The sequence below is a fragment of the Chelmon rostratus genome, chromosome 20 (genome assembly GCF_017976325.1).
Source record: "Chelmon rostratus isolate fCheRos1 chromosome 20, fCheRos1.pri, whole genome shotgun sequence".
Lineage (NCBI taxonomy): Eukaryota > Metazoa > Chordata > Actinopteri > Chaetodontiformes > Chaetodontidae > Chelmon > Chelmon rostratus.
The window spans coordinates 3314838-3331861 of record NC_055677.1 but is presented as its reverse complement, the minus strand read 5'-3'; the positions used below and the strand labels follow the sequence as shown (position 1 = coordinate 3331861).

General features: G+C 42.3%; 1 protein-coding gene across 1 annotated transcript; it reads right to left on the bottom strand.

The window, feature by feature from the left end:
* Positions 1–14424: 14424 nt before the first annotated feature.
* On the bottom strand, positions 14425–15408 carry mc4r (melanocortin 4 receptor). The gene has a single exon (XM_041961255.1). It carries the CDS (start codon positions 15406–15408, stop codon positions 14425–14427), a length of 984 nt encoding a protein of 327 aa, XP_041817189.1.
* Positions 15409–17024: the final 1616 nt, after the last annotated feature.

Below are 17024 nucleotides of genomic sequence, written 5' to 3'. Positions count from 1 at the left end.
GACTGTCCTGTATTCTCAGCAAAATCAGTGAGAATAAAATGACGCCTCTGTTTTGAGAAAGGAGGGGCTGATTTTAGACGACATATTGACTAAACCTTGCAGGCACCGTGTGTTGATAACGTAAATTGAAGCAGCAGTCGAAGGAGTTATTGTCAGGAAACGAGTGGTGTTTCAGGAATTTAGCTTCCTCAGTGCAATCTTAATATTACTTGCTATACTTCAATTCCCTTTAGTGACACAGATGTGAGCTATCATGTGAATATCTGAAAGCTTGTGAAAGACAATTCTCTTTTAGTTTACCTAACACAGTTGTGCCAAAAATGATGGAAATTTCCAGCAGAGTTTCAGAGAGAGAGTCCACGATTCTGCAACTACAAACACAACACCCATTCAGATCTGGTGTTATAGGTCTCCAAATCCTGAAACCTCTTGCATCAGAGGCAAAAATATCATTGGAAAACATCCTTGGACTTCATCCTTTGTTTTGTACCCCCTTCTCCTCTGTCACAATATGCCGTTATATACTGCTTAATAACTGCCTGCAACAGAACATTTTTCTGATATGCTCTCTCAGAGACGCTATTTCCCCAGAATTCTTAAAATCTCTAAATTCTCCAAAATTAAAACCCATCTCTGACCTTTCTACAACCCTAGCTTAAATGGTTTTGACATGGAAATCTGCTTTTGATAACCTAGATCAGGGCAGCATCCCATTACTACAACCATACTATACTGTGCTGTACTGTATGGGAACCAGGAAGTCCAGTCTTACGGCCTAGTGGCGACCAATCTGTGTTTTATATCTGTGCAAAGTTACCACTGCTGCAGTAATTTTGCACTGTTGGACTGGCCTTAAGCATCAACCCCACCAACGCTGTCTCCTATAGATTCAGCTCGTGTAATCACTGCCCTGGCAATGCTTTTTCTGTAGAGGGAGGTGTTGCGTTTATGCACCACTGGAATTTTTTTCCTAGGATGGTGAAGTCAAGTCGTGTTGTTCGACCACAGAAAGATAGGGTTGGGGGGGGTGGTCGATAAAGTTGCTGCAATTGGTTGAACAATGAATATTGGCTGGATTAAAGTCATGAGAAGGTGGTTATGACACGTAGCGTACGTACAAAGCCCTGTACTTTGAAAGCAGGGACATAAGTGCACGTATGGTCAGGTTCACTTCTATCCAGATGTGGGAAAGATTGTGGTTTCAGCTGAACATTGGTACGGCAAACCTTTTGGATCTCACGCTTCACGTGACCGTGATCGTTGTGAGGTATGTGATCAGATGAATCAAATATCACACATATGTTAGATTAAGCATGACAAGAAGTAAATTGATGTTTAAACTGCAAGACACTCTCAGTGGTATGTGAGACTACACAGGACAGGCCAGCATGAGGGAGTCCTGATGTGGAAATGTATACAAAAGGGGACTGTTTAGAGGTGAATCCCCAACAGAGGTGGACATATATGGGTGAGATTTACTGTAGTAAGAAAACAAATGAAAGACATGGTCAGTGAAATTTCTGCTGCAGTTCTGTATGTATCTAAACTCTAGTTGCTATTTAGAATATTTCTATTTTATGTAACATAACATAATTTCTCTGAGTCAGGGTTACCCCTGCAGCACCAGCATGATCTCTTTACAACGTGGCTGCATTCTTGGTCTGAACATGGCTTTATATTCTGTGAATGCGACAGTCTTGATCCAATCTCTCCCCCCTCCTGGATGAGTGTTTCTAAAAAAGGTCTTTTTTTTGTGTTTTATTACTTAACTTTATATTAATCTTTTCGGCTGTTTTCAAGGTCTGCAACCTTTCTCCTAGCATGGGGCATTTCAATTTCTATAACATCCTTTGATGACCATGCTTAACTGTTGAACACATGTGTCACATGAACCTCTAATGCTGGAGCTGCTTTTCTCTGGCGAGGCATCTGATGTCAGTTGGTAGAGATGATGATGATGCTGGAAGCGTTTTTTCCAGGTTTGGGTCAGACGTGTCTTGAGCAGAACTTATGAATTGCCTCGTGGGCCAGATCAAACCAAATGTTTCCCGCCCCTGATCTACATGGCAAATGGACTGCTTCATCCAAAGTGCTCAACAATTTCTCATGCTTATTCACGCGCACTCATGCTCCGATAGCAGCGAGATAAATTTCAGGAGCAAATTGAAGTTCCTCAATTTGGGTTTGGACTGGAGGAACTGGAGATCAAACCAGCCCTGTAACTACTGGATAACCTGATCTGCTAGCTGAGCCTTTGAGCCGTGTTTTAGAGACACGGTGGTTCTAATAAAGGCAGTAGCTAACTAACCTTCCCCCACTGTATGGTCAACTTTGTAACCTAACCTGAATGTGTAAGGAGAAAATGTTCAATGAGACTTCTACTTCTGATTATCGACACAGACGTCTGAACGCAAACTCAGGCAGCAGCAGAGGCAGTGGACATTAGTCTTAACCACCATTTCCAGCTTGAGTGGCAGTTCATGCCCACGAATCTCATGAGACGTTCCACAAATAAACTGAGACGGACTCTTTAAAGCGTCTGATTACACTGATTTCCCTCTCGCTTTCATTTAACAGCAGTTTGGACAATTGTGGCGTCTGCACTGCAAAGTAGTGCAAATCAGCCAATGTGAATGCAACACGTTCATGCATTAACCTCCATTTATCTTGTTATTGTGGCTGAGTATGTGCGGTTTTTTAAGTAACACCATGTTCTGACGCACGCTGTGCCGCTGAGAGCGGTCACAAACCGCCGACCACTGTGTGAGCACTCGTCATTTGAACGTTTAAGGATCAGACTGACAAAGCCTGACACCCCCTCAAGCTGCCGGAGAAGCTGGAAATTAAAATGGGAAGCGTACTGAATGTGAAAATGATCTGCCTGTTGAATGCTTCACACCTGGCCAAGCTCAAAATGCAAAAGGGGCGTCAGCAAGGGTTAGTATGGGATATATGATCTTTCAAGTGAGACAATACGAAGCCCCCCCCCACTGCATTGTTACGAGTGTCAGCGCTTTGGTCATGTTGCAGCAGGATGTGCGAAATAAAAGATGCGGAAAATGTGGAGGAAACCACAACTTCACACAATGTCAGGCTGAGGTGTTACTGGAACTGTGGCGGGAAACAGATGTCTGGTGTGAGCATCATGTAAGGGCTGTGGAGGGGGAAACAATAACAGCCGATGCCTTAAAGATAGTGTTAGAAAGGATTAGGAGAACCAACCAGGTCAGTGGTCAGTGGTGCATTGTCTTCACAGCAAATATTTTAGATAATAAAAACACAATCACTCCTGGCAGATGTTCTATGGGCAGCTAGAAACCAAGCCAAAAGGTCAGACATCATTAAAGGGGACTGATGTTGCAGAGAGTCTCTGGAGGAGGTATTGTGAGGCCCAGAAGAGCTGCACCAGTACACGAGGCAGAAGCCGGAGAGGAAAGGCGGAAATAAATGAAGATGATCGTGAAGATGCTGATGTTTTACTTTTACCAGAGTTGTTGTGCATTGAGGAAACATGTTAAAGGTCAGATGTGCAGAACCAGAGGGTGAAGACTGTGGTAGAATGTGCAGCAGTCAGGGCACTGATGGGGAAACATTTAACATGCTGTTTGCAAATTAACAACAGTGAGTTGGAGGAGAGCAAATAGGGACCCCACACATTTGGGTGGGTGATTTCAAAATAAAAGTCATTAACAGGAAGACTTTAAGGACAGGTGCACGTGAAAGTGCTTGAATGACGGACAGGACAATGGGCGGGTAGAGATTGTGTAGAGATTGGTAGAGAAGTAAAGGCGGGGAGAGGGATTAAGAAGATATTTTGGAAAACTAGGTGTGGAGAAGTCAGTTGGTGAGATATGGGGAAGCAGTGCACCGCATGTCAGGCCAAACAACATGCCAGCATGAGAGGAAGAGCTGCTACAAGAGATCTGGAGAAAGCAAACCTGTGTTGTTGTTGAGGAACGTTAGAGGAAAAGGAATGAAAACCAAGGCAACACATGTACAAACTGAGGTTTCTGATCTATATGTGCATAATGGAACGGCTGCACAGAGCTATTAAAAAAAGGGAGCGCAGCAGCTTGTGGAAAGGATGGAATTAGCTGCAAGATCTTTAAGAGATTAAGTGATTTAGTTCAAGATTATTCATAAATAATCTATGGAAAGAAGGAACTCCTCCTGGAGCTCCTGGAAGCAAGCAGTGGTGGCTCGAATCTGAAAGCCAGGGAAAGATGCTTGGAAGGCAGGATCATATGGGCCAGTGCACTGACAGCAGTGTAAAATAACTGCAGGAGCCATCACTGGCAGATTAGTGTGTAAGATGAAGGACGGTTGGTTTACTGATCAATACAATCAATACCTTTGTACAGGAAGGTACAGTATGTGCTCTCCCTTGACTCTGAGAAAAAGAAAGTGGAGGTAAATAAAAAGTGAGATAAAGACGCTGCTGCGAGAAAAACCACGTGAGCAGTTTGTTGTCCAGCAGGTAACCCACCTGCGTGGCCAATCGGGTGATCTCGTATTGACTCATTTATAGACTGAGTCTAAAAGAGAAACTATTTCATTGTTTAAATGTTCTCAATTAGTAACCGATGGTCTGTTTTTTCATAGCTTAAGCTAACGATTTGCTAACACACAGAAATGAGGTTGTGTAAAATATACATCACAAAAAACTACTGCGGACTATCATTATATATCAAACAGTTAAAGAAGTTTTGATGGTTGACAACAGGATTATGCTGCAGATGCATGATAGCTATGGGGAGCTTATGCTGCAGTGCATAATGTGATTATTCATACTGTGGCAGCAACTTGGGCGGTACATCTAGACTCCTGTCTTCGTGTGAATGGAGTTTGTTTTACGAAAGGATTGTGCACCCCGATGCACACACACACACACACAGACACACACACACACACACACACACACACACAGCAGAACACTGTGAATATGGTGCATCATTTTCCTTTTCCTTTGTGCAGTTATTTCTTGTCTGTGTAACAATTTCCCACGCAAACCTGATTTTCTGCTGACATTTCTACTGAAATGATTTCTGCAGAGCCTCGCACATACATTTTCTCCCTTTTGTGTCCCCTCAAACGGTGAAAATCATCGTATTCCGTCCTGTCTGACGGCATCACACCCTCTGTGTCAGTGTGTTCCGGCTTTTCATAGAAGCTCATTCAGCTGGGAGAAATGCTCGAAACCAAAACTGTGTTTTTCTGGCTGTGCAGCTCCATCAAATGGAAATATCCATGTGCATCATTTTAGACACATTGTTGAACAATGCCCTGCATGACTTTGCGCTGACTCGATCACTTCCGGGGTGGCTGCTTGTTAAAAGGATAATTAGTCCCTGTGCAGTTAAATAACGTACTGATTAGCCTGACTGGGTGGAATCTGCGCTGGAGGCCAGTTGTGTCCACTTATCTTTGCATGTTTTGACTGACGAGCATTTCATAAAAGTGCAAGAATAATCTTTTTCAGCTTTGAAAACTACACACATAGACTCCCAGTGAAGTAATCACAGACTCAGAGGTAGTTATCTACAACCACATTAACCTCCTGCAGATATATTTTGGCAATTTCGAGCCCATGCTCCAGGCCTAATGTCGACAATATAACTGCATTGATTAAAGCAGCCTCAACTGACCTTTGACCTCTTGCTCAAAGAAACAGGTTTCAACATCCCACAGTGCAGTGACTGCTCTCTCGCATGATATTACCAGACTGATTACTGGAAACTAGCAGAAAGATCGTAGTGAAAGATCAAAACAGTGCTGAATCAAATGAAGTATTACTGCATCAAAATGTCTGGAAAGATGAGATCTGGAGCCCATTAGCCGACTCTGATGAAGGAACAATCCGTGCTAAAAAGTAATTTAATTGTGTGTGAGGTCAAGAATCAGTCTCTCTATTTATGACTGTTCTTTAATCTTCTGATCCAAACATATCAGAAATTTCCCCCAACTGATGGTTTGGACCTCCACAAGGGGTCACAAGATAAATGTAAGGGGTGGTGAGATGATTAACGGGAGAGTAAAAACGGACTCTTAGACATAATCGAATAAAACAAGGCTTGGGTTGGGCTGAGGAGCCCTAGGAGAAGAATTTCTCATGTTAATTCAGCCATAGATGAACATAAACATAAAGACCCCAATCACACATGACTTAAAATAATGTAAGTGACCATATCTAAAGCTGCTGGCTATGCTGCACAGCCATGTGTTCCCTCGGGTCTTTATTGAAGTGTAGAAAAGTATTTCTAGTGCAACCAGCAGCACAAAAGAGTGACTGTTGCTCCTCACACATCTGTGGCACAATGACCAAACACTTACGCCCAGATAAAAAGGTTATTGCTGTTAAATGAAATAAGAATGCATTCAATAGAGTGCAACATGCACTCCCCTATAGCTGATGCTGTCACACTCAATATTGTGCTGGGGTGACAATAGACTAGCTAGCCATGATGGAATAGTAGACAAGAGTGTGAGGTTCAGGGTCACAGGGTTTATTATAATCAATAGTTGCCTTTTAGTTGCAAGAATAAATGTGTAGGCAATACTTGATACTGCCATGATGCAGTGCATGGCTAGAGGAAAAGTTAAAGCGTCTTATTAATCAATACCTTGTTTGTGGGTTCTTCCTGTTTGGATTGTGAACGTGCATACGTTTTGCCAATCCAGCTGCTAGTGTTAAAGATACGTCTGCAACAACAGAGGAGAATAAGCAGAATAAGCTCTCTTAAAGTCGTGGATCTAATAAAAGAGAAGTGTGATTGCGCTGATGCGTGACAGTCAGGCAGCTGCCTTGCTCTTGCAATCCGTGTCTATTCACCTCAAACAGCCAAAGCAGTTGCCATAGAGACTTTAGCCGCAGCTAGCTGTTAGCTAGCAACTTGCATTGAGCCTGTGTGTGCAGCGTTTGCATGTGTTCTTTGTTTCATTCTGGGACTGACCTCAATGCAGCCTAGAATTACGCCACTTCCTGTTCCACTAAATTATGGTAATTAGAGCCACTATCATTGGCTTTGCCTGTGACCGTGCCACCTCTAAAATTCACTTAGAGTTCAGTTTAATCGCGCCTTTAACCTGTGGGAGGCGGTACCGGTGTCAGGTGCTGCTGTTGCTGTTACTTTCCTTTCCTGTAGGTGGCGCAGGTTTGCATGTGTAAAAGTGGTTTGAGATTAAACAGACAGCTCCCCCTTGTGGAGAATCTGCAGCATTTTCAATTTGAATGAGCGACGGAGTTAAAAGTGGATTCAGCAACATCTGGAAGTCCATGGTCTTTGTTTCGTGGACTAAATAACGTGTCGTTACAGTAATTTTACAGACATTAAAGGAACTGTTTGTCAAGACGCGAGAAAATCTCTCATTCCTGGAGTCTCTGTGTTGCTGTGAGGCTGCCAGTTAATCCACCTGGTCAGGAACTAGTCCTGCACATGACCCCTACAACACCACGACTTGTCATTTTCACACTTTCTTCAAACAAACAAGAAATAATGTGTTTATTGGTGAGCGTTAGAGGTGCTGGTGGGTGAGCTGGTATTTGCATGGTATATAGATAAAATTAGATTTTTCTGTTTCTCTGGAAAATGTCAAACTATTCATTTAAAACTTGAACTCTGGTTAAAATATGAAGACAATGAACAAATTACAGAATCATTAAAAAACTATACATATACACACACATATGTACATAGACACACAATGTGTACACAAAACTAATTGCAGCAATGCAGATATTAAAGGAAACGCAAATTCTAATAACAAGCGCAAATACATTCTTATCTTTAATGCACACCTTTAATAATGATAACTTTATTTATGTAGCACTTGTCAAAACAAGTTATAAACTTCTATACAAAGAGATAAAACTGAGAAATAGCAGATACAGAATGAAATAAATGAGCTGAAAACATGGTTTTTAGCCTCGATCCAGGATCAGCAGATCCCTACTGGAGGATCTCTGGCTGCATTCAGGCTTTTGTGGGGTGAGCAGGCCAGAGATACAGACAGGGGTTAACCCCATACGTGCCTTTTGTTGGGTCTTGAGAAAGTGCTGCAGCCTTCTGAAGTTTAAACAGGTTGCATTGACTCAGACGGGACTTAGAGTGATCTAACCGGGATGTAAAGCATTGATAACAGGGTACTCATTTCTGAAAAACTGAACCTGGACATGAACCCGAGCTGCAGGTTCACTGCTGTTCGGTGGAGTCAAAACAAGCAGACTGCTCTTCTGCTGTGTAAATGTCTCCAGGTCTCCTCTCCCAGGTGTTCTCCTGCTCTCACAGACGCAGGTATAACAGAAAAGATATTTCTCCTCTGGTCCTCTGGTACTTTTATTCTCGTGCCGGGGTGTGATTATGTAGGAGTGCTGAAAAAGAACTTGTTGATTTCAAAGGAGGACTTGGAGGCTGCAGGTTTTCTCAGATGACATCTTACGTAGGCATCTGTTGTTATGGCGACTATTGCGGTCATTAGCTTCCCACTCTCTTTCCCTCATGCACACACACACACACACACACACACAGAAACACAGTGCGACACAGTAAGGGATAAACTAATGCGGTTACACAATTCTCAGCCCTGAAAATGAGATAAAACGCAGGTCAGGAAACAGCTGGAAAGCTGCAGGATTCAATGAAATACTGAGTTAAAATCAGTGACATCTCATACTGGGTCGCTCCAGCTCCTCTCTGACTCGTGCATTACAACAAACCCTCGTGTTTGTTGGGTTATCCTGACAGAGTGGATACTAGTTTCCCCTCCTGGCAAGGCTGCAGAGGTGTCAGCCTTACTGAATTAGACTGTACTGTATTGTATTGTAGTGCTTTGATCCACCTGGACTTCAGTTTTCTAGCCTTTATCTTGGTCCTGGTTCCATGGACTCTCTTTCTGACCCTCAGTCCACTTGTACACATTTAAGTCGTCATACGGATTGATATGCATATGTGTGTGTGTGTTCATGTTGTTGTAGTAAAAACAGAAAAAAAATAGATATTAGATGTAGATATTTATATTATAGATTTATGATATAAATCTGTGCTAATCTGGCGCCTTCTAGTATTCAAATGATGATGGTAATAATAGAAAAGATTAATTCCACTAACCCTCCCTCACAGGAATAAGAATTAAGGGCAAGTATTTTCTACTCGAATTGTGGCAAATTTCTGTCTATCAATATTACTATTTTAGTACTGGGGACACCACGAATGCATTTTTAAAAATCTAATTTAGTGTGCTAATTGAACTTAACAGCGAGGACCTGACTTGGAAGTAAATTCCACCATTATTTGCCGTGGGTGGGGATGGCAAGGGTAGAGTCAACATGGCCTAATTTGATGCAAGCAGCTGTGTGCACAAATCCCCAGAAGGCCAGCATGATAATGACGGATAGAGCCGGTGAGAGTCAGAGGTAAAGCAGCGCTAAAGGCCACATGCAAGCAGAAAGCCGTGGAGGGAAACGGATACAGCGGCTTTAACACTCGGGAATTAAGCATAAAGAATGATTCTCTCCTAAAGAGAACGATTGCACTGTAAATACATCAGGGAGCATCTGCTGATTTGTTGGCGGTGTGGAGTAATGAGTGTGTTGATGATGAATGGGGGGCCGTCAGGCGAGGCTGTCCTGGAGTCAGCGATAACGCAGCTTCTCTCAAGCTTCTCAGGATTCACCCGAAACCTGGAGTCTGCTTTGACGAGCAGCAACGTGAAGCATCACATCACAGGATTTTGGTGAATTTTGGACGAAGAAAAGCGACTATTCAGTGGAAAAGAAGACAAATAGACTTTACGGATTAATTAACGTGAACAGTGTGAGATGCACAAACCTGAAGCGAATGTGAAACCAGTGTGGATTTAAGGGTCATACAGGCGGCATATTTCAGCCCGATGAATATAAAGCTTTCATGTGTAAGGAAAATCAACTCGCAGCATGTTCTCCTCTCCAGCCAATCAGAGCGTGTGGTTATTTTAACCGTTTGTGATCCAGTAATTGTCCCTCATTCATATCAAGACTATTTAGAGTGAACCACACAGCATCTGTTGGGAAAGGCTCTGCTCCAAGGCTGAATTTTAAGTTATGACCTTCATTATTAATTTCAACAGGGTTTTTTCTAATGAGGTTTTCTTACTTTTCTTTCGTAGGTTCTGGTTTCACTGAGGCTCTCCATGGAAGTTTCTTGCCTCTTCTGTTTAAAGTGCATCATTAATTAGGCAAACGAAAAATTTTGGATGAATACTTTTTCTGTTTTGGTGCAGGACTTTACTCGATATATGCAGTACATATCATAGATGATATTTTATCACCTTCAATCTGGCTAAACCGCCCTTAGCATGATAGCATTAGCACCATTATCAGGCCAATATACACAGTTCTTGCTTAGCTAGATTAGCAAATAGCAGCCATTTTTCATCCACTGAACTATTTATTTTTCCGGTGTGTGGTGGGCATGACAGCCTCACACGGCAAACTTTCACTCTTGGTATTCAGAAAACAATCACTGAAAGGCTGCTGGCGAGGAAACAAAATGATCAGATCTCAGTGAGCTGGCACCATTTGTACTTCTGTAAGAATTCCTCAAAAAATTACACATTTTCTGTGCATTTACTAGAAATTTCTAAATTAGTACATTTCTCAGCAATATTTCATCTGAACCTTTACATCATCTCCAAGTGTGCTTGTCCATCACATAATAAAAAAAAAAACTAAATACAAAATCAATATGTCAATACAACAAAACAGACACAAAAGCACCACAGAATGTTTCTTATTGTTTGTTCTGCAGGAGGAGCACGGAGCAGCATTTTCATACCGTTTTTACCTGAATGCAAAAGCAGGGACACAGTGTGTCTTCTGAACCGTTAACACTTACGTCTCTAATCATCTGAATGTCAGAGCCGTCTTTACATCTGCACACTTTGAAATGCCACAGTAAAACCTAAAACACACCATTAAAGATCCGTTTTATGCAAACTGTTCAGAACACTTAAACTTCCTTCTGTTTTTTTAATAACTGCTACACAGTCACCTGTAGCTCCACTTCCATGAGTACATTCGTAACCCCCTAACAGGCTTCAGTATTGGTTTGAGGCTCTGATTTGGCGCCCTGAGATAGATCTTTGCAGTCACTACCCGATCAGGTGGCAGCATGAAGACCTTATGAAACATCGGCATCCTGCAGTTAGAGGGCAACGCACCCGTGCATAGAACTGGAGTTACATCCAGGTAACTACTACTTCTATTTTGTTGGCGCGTCGCCTTCAGGACTTGCTTCGAGGGACGTCTCTGGAGGTTTCACTGAGTGCTGTGTTTGCATGCAAGGTGGCTGAGTGAAACACAGGTGCACCGCCGTTTTTAAAGTGCACACATGCGACCACCTGATTGGGTGGTGTGTACGAAATGCTTACACCCAGTCATTCACATCACGCCATCTCAGTGTGTCGGTTCTTTTTATCTAAATCAATAAATGTTGACTCCCACTGGAAAACAAACCTGTAAATCTGGAAGTGAGCTCTGGTCTCTTTACACTTCAGGTTTAAAAAAAAACAAAAACACAAAGGATTCTGCTGATATTTGAAGTGAATTCTTTGTGACTTCACCCCGCCGAAAAAACGACATGCTGCACCTAACCGGGGCAGAGTGAATGCACCCGTTGTGCTGGTGACATTTTGTTCCATTGTGCTGAAGTCAAAGAAATTTTGAAAGCAAAAAACCAAAAGGAAAAAAGTAGATGATCTGATATGATTGGGGCCAAATAGAGGCTGTCAATCTGACATTAATGGAAACTGTACCAAATGTTGGATTCACTGCTTCTTCATCTTCGTAGTAGATTTCACTTTTCATTCTGCGTAGTGCAACATTCACCGTTCACTTCTTACAAGCTTTATTTCTTCCTGCCTGAATGCATTACCATGATTAATATTGCATGACTCAATGTGTTTGCAGTCGTTATATAAGAAATGTGGACATCTCAGCATCGTCAGACCTTGAAACCACTTCATCAGCTTTTCTTCATTTCCATCCTTTTTTTTTTTGCACAGTTTTAATGAAAAATGATCATCATCAGATGATCGTCATGACCTTCATCAGAGAAATTCTTAAAAAAAAACATCCCTGATATTTTTCAGACGCTGTGTTTATTTTAATATCAATGAATCCATTACAGCCTAGAATTCTATTAAGATGTAATTTGATTCTGGATAAATTAGTATCCATTTTTCACACTGATGCTCCCAAAGTAATAATCAAATGCGATTGATGTTATTTTTCAGAGTTATAAATGTTTTGTTTACTTCAGCTTAAATTATTCACCATAATTGAAAACCCTCTGGGTAGTTTTCGAGCGCAGAAACTGTGCTACATTTCTACTTCTTATAGGTCAAGTTTATGTGAATGTGCATTCAGTGATATTAAAGTAGATCCCTTTGTATCTTTACTTGTTATAGAAATGCAGTTTTTGAATGCTATCTTGTTTTCACATCTGACTTTGACTCCCGTCAAAGCAAAAAGTCATCAGCCTTAGTTTTCGTTTAAAGGTTTAAGTCTGCATACCAGAGGAAAGGTGACAGACAGAGCTGTTGCTGAGGTGGCAGCATGATTTATTGAAGTTACTTTGCAGCAGTGATTCACAGAGGACGCAGTGGCCAAGCAAACACCTTCAAACCGGCACACATGAATCAAATTCAAGGCGAAGCTTGTAACAGAAAATTGAACACTTGTTTACATCAGGTCTCCTGTGTTTTTTATGAGCTTAGAAATGCACTTTAAGTTGAAAAAGGCATAAATAAATAAGGCAATATTGAATATAGCATTTACCTACATATAAAGACTGATTACATCAGTTTCTGAAATACTGTCACAGAGGATACGGTTGCTCTTTACATCACAGTGCGACATATTTAAGGCAAGGATCGAAAGCAACGAGTTACACAACACATACATAAAAATACATTCAGTAAATCTGTCCTGTTGCTTAAACATGATGAAAAATAGATCTCTGAGAGTGAGAACAGCCCAAATGTGCAAATGTACACAAATATCTACACAAGCCACACATATCATGAGTCAGAGTGGACCGGCAGCAGCGCTGTCAGGTCTGTTTTAGATCTCTGCTCACACTAAATAAAGTCTGCAAAGATGAAAGCGACTTTCTGATCATCTCTGGGATATAAATCTGTTTTCTGCTGCACTGCTTCAAAGAGGAAATCAGAGGTGAGGGTCTATAAAAGCAGCATCCCTGATCAGGCTGGGTGTGAAACTGCCAAAGAGTGGGGATACACAGTAGAAGAAAGTCTGTCTTTCTATAGGTGCAAAAAAAATGCTTATTAAGTGCCATCTTTTGTGCCTGAGAAAAACACTGGCTTTTCCTGATTTTAAAGTCACGCTGTGAATCAAGTACATTCTGTACTGAGGGTGTATAATTATTTGTAAATGTGTAGCTTTTTATGCCCCCTTTTATCCCAGTGAGTGATCTGACAACTGTCCCACTTCAGTTTAGATCTCAGTCAATAAATATTGTGTTCAACTGTCAGAAAACACCTCTTTTCTACAAAGAAATGAATTGTCTTCCCCTGTGTTCCCATTGCTGATTCAGCTCTCCCACAGTAAAATGCCACCGTGGTAAGAAGTAGCAGCAGTGAGCGGGACGTTCCCCGCACTTCCCTGCATGATTGGCACATCTGATATTCAGGAGATCAGTGAAGAGTGAAGAGAAAAGGAAACGTTCCAGATATTTCTTTACATTCATTAATGCAAAACAAAAGGAGCATATGCCAGGGACATACGTATCTTTGCTTGCAGTGTGCAAAATACTGAGGTGGATTACACTCTCAAACATGGAGGTAGTCTGTCTTATACTATGTTAATGTCTTTTTTTAATATCTAGAATGTCATTTAGAGTGCACATACTGGTGCATTTAAGTTCTAGGCTGCAACAACTGTGATTTACATGCCAAAACCCATAGAGATACATTAAGTTCTCAAAGATAAACACTGTTTTTGACTTTTTTTTTTGGCAGAGAACAACGAGACGAGTGTGGCAAGTAGATAGACAAGATTTCAGAGTGAGAAAAGAGAGAGAATTTGTAAATGAATCACAGTTTGAGCATGTATGTTAGTCATACACGTGCTGTTAACACTGAACGGCGTTTACAACAAAATGAAGCAGCATTTGTCTACAGAGCGGTACTCTATTTTACAGGATGCTTGTAAACCTACCTCTTCAGAAACCTGACTCACGAAACCATAGGCGAGTGCCCTACTTATCAATCATTTACAGCCGCCTGCAGGAGCACGGGGCACAACAGAGCCACATCAGTCCACAACGTTTGTGGCTCTAAACCTCAAAGTCCTTGTTGGACAAAAATAGTAATTTCATTTGCAGACTGTGGCTGTCGGGGTCGCAGCTCTGCTGACGCTCAGCAGGCAGTTCACACACACAAGAGGGTGTGCGAGCAGCAGAAAATCTCTTTGAAGGTTTTTCGCATCTCTTGGCTGCGAAAGGCGTAGATGATGGGGTCGATGACGGAGTTGCACATGATGAGGATGAGGTACATGTTGAAGTGGGACATGAAGCAGGTGCAGTAGGGGTTCCGGGGGCAGGTGATCATGAGGATGAGGTGGAGGAAGAAGGGCGCCCAGCACACCACGAACACCCCGAGGAGGATGGTGAGGGTGATGGCGCCCTTCATGTTGGCCCGCTGATGGATGGGCGCGTTGCCCGGCAGCGCCGCGATCCGCTTCATGTGCAAACGTGCCAGCAGGAACATGTGGACGTACAGCGACGCCATGAGTACCAGCATGGTGAAGAACATGGTGATGAGGCAGATGAGCACCGTGGTGCTCTCTGAGTAGATGATGAACAGGATGCCGGACACGGTGCAGCACGTCCAGATGCTGCTGATGACCAACATCGCTCTTCGCAGCGTGACAATGTTGTGGTATCGCAGCGCATAGAAGATGGTGATGTAGCGATCGACAGCGATGGCCAGCAAGCTGCAGATGGATGCTAACAGAGAGCTACAGATCATAGAGTCAAACACATTGTCCATGCTTTTGATCAACGTGACGGGGATGGTCAGGTTGCCTCCGTTGATGAGCGCTATGACAATAGTCTCAGAGGCGTTGGACACGCTAACGAGCATGTCGGCAACGGCGAGGCTGCAGATGAAGAAGTACATGGGTGAGTGAAGGTTCTTGTTTTTGATGATAGCAGCAACAACCAGGATGTTCTCCAGCAGGCTGACGATGCCCAGAGTGAGGAAAACCTCTGTGGAAATCAGCAGCTGTTCGTAGCATCCCGCCGACGAGTCCTTCTCCTCGGCTGATAAGTCTTTGTCAAGTGGCAAAATGCCTGAGGTTTGACTCCTGTTGTGGTAGCCTTGGATCAATCCATGGAGATCTGTGGTGTTCATAATTTCTCCTTTTAAATTCCCTTTCTTCTTTGGTTAAGTCTTCTTTTTCTGTTATTTGGCTCAACCTTTGCACTTCACTGTCATCCTCATTATCTGGAGGACAGGCTCAGCATCCCTGAGGAGGGATGAAAAAATCTTTGCCGTTGTTTCTTCCTCCCTTTATCAACCTTTCAGGCTTGCCAAGAAAAGGGAGCTTTCTTCAAACATCTGCTGCTGCTGTGACTCTCTGCCAAAAAAAAAAAAACAATCCCACAGCTCTCCTCCTCATCTCTCCATTCTGGATAAAATGCGACTGGAGCGAGAAGTTGAAACAAATGTTCCCTGAAAATGATGTGAGAGAGACAAGTAGAAGCAGGAAAATGCAGGAAGGAGCATGTGTGAGGCTGATTAACAGTGAGCGGGAACACGAGATGCTGGGAGATCAGAGCGCACCAGCTTTCTGTGAGAGTGGAGGCAGATCATCACTTTGTAAGCTACTGTCGTCCTCCCTCTCTCGCTGCTATTATACCAGGCGCACACACACTAACACACACCCCTGAGCCCTCCTGGCAGATTTACGTCCTATCGGCTCACTGATAAGACGGGAGGAGGAGCAAACTTTGGCCTGACGCACATGAATGATCACATTTAAAAATGAATGGATTTAAGAAACTTGTTGCAACGGATTACAGCACTTCAACATAGAAACATTTAATGGATATTATGAGACAAAATTATAAAGCTTAACAGTGAAAACATTAAATATATTGCATGATAAACAGTAAGCAAGGTTGGCAGATACATAGTATTATTCCTTTGTTTAGTAATTTAGCATAAATATTTTAGAATATAATCAAGTGTAATTAATTAATGTAATATTATATCAAGTCGTTTTTTGCATTCTTAATCAATGGCCACTAGGGGGCAGAAGCACAGATTGAGCGCTGATATATTATTGTTCCATCATGTTGTTTTGGCTGACATATTAGCAAACAGCTGCCTTTCTGCACATCCAGCAGACACAGAGCAACATTAGCTTTCATTTCAAGTCCTTTCTCTGGCCTCCTAATGGAATCAATGTTCAATTTAAAGTCTCGTTATAGCTCTGCTTTGGTCTCCTCCACCAAGTTGGATGCACTAGTGTCTGTCTGCCGGTTGACGCTGAGCAGGTACGCCGCAGTGAAGCATTGGTTGCTAAAAGGTTGCTTAGTTTAAGCTGTTTGAAGGATGCATAGTGATGATGTATCTGTTGTTGCTATGTAATATTATTAGCTGTAACATGACGAAGTGAACCTTGTTTTAGTGCCATTCATACACCGAGGTTACAGGTAGTACAGATTTGTTGTTCAGTAATTGTAATTTTATTGAGGAGGCTAAGCTTGATTTCCTGGTGCATGCATGGTCATCGTGCTCATAACCACAAAAAGCAGATCCTTATTAAGAGATATGGGGAAAAATTTCTTATTTAAACATCCAGCAGACACAGAGCAACATAAGCATTAATGTGGCCAATATAAATCCAAGTCACTCTCATTTTAGCTTTGGTCTGGTCTCCACCTCCTGATGGAAATATCCTGCTGTAGCTGCTAATGTCGCCTCTAAAATCAACAGCAGCTTCAAGGTTTTCTGTTCAATCA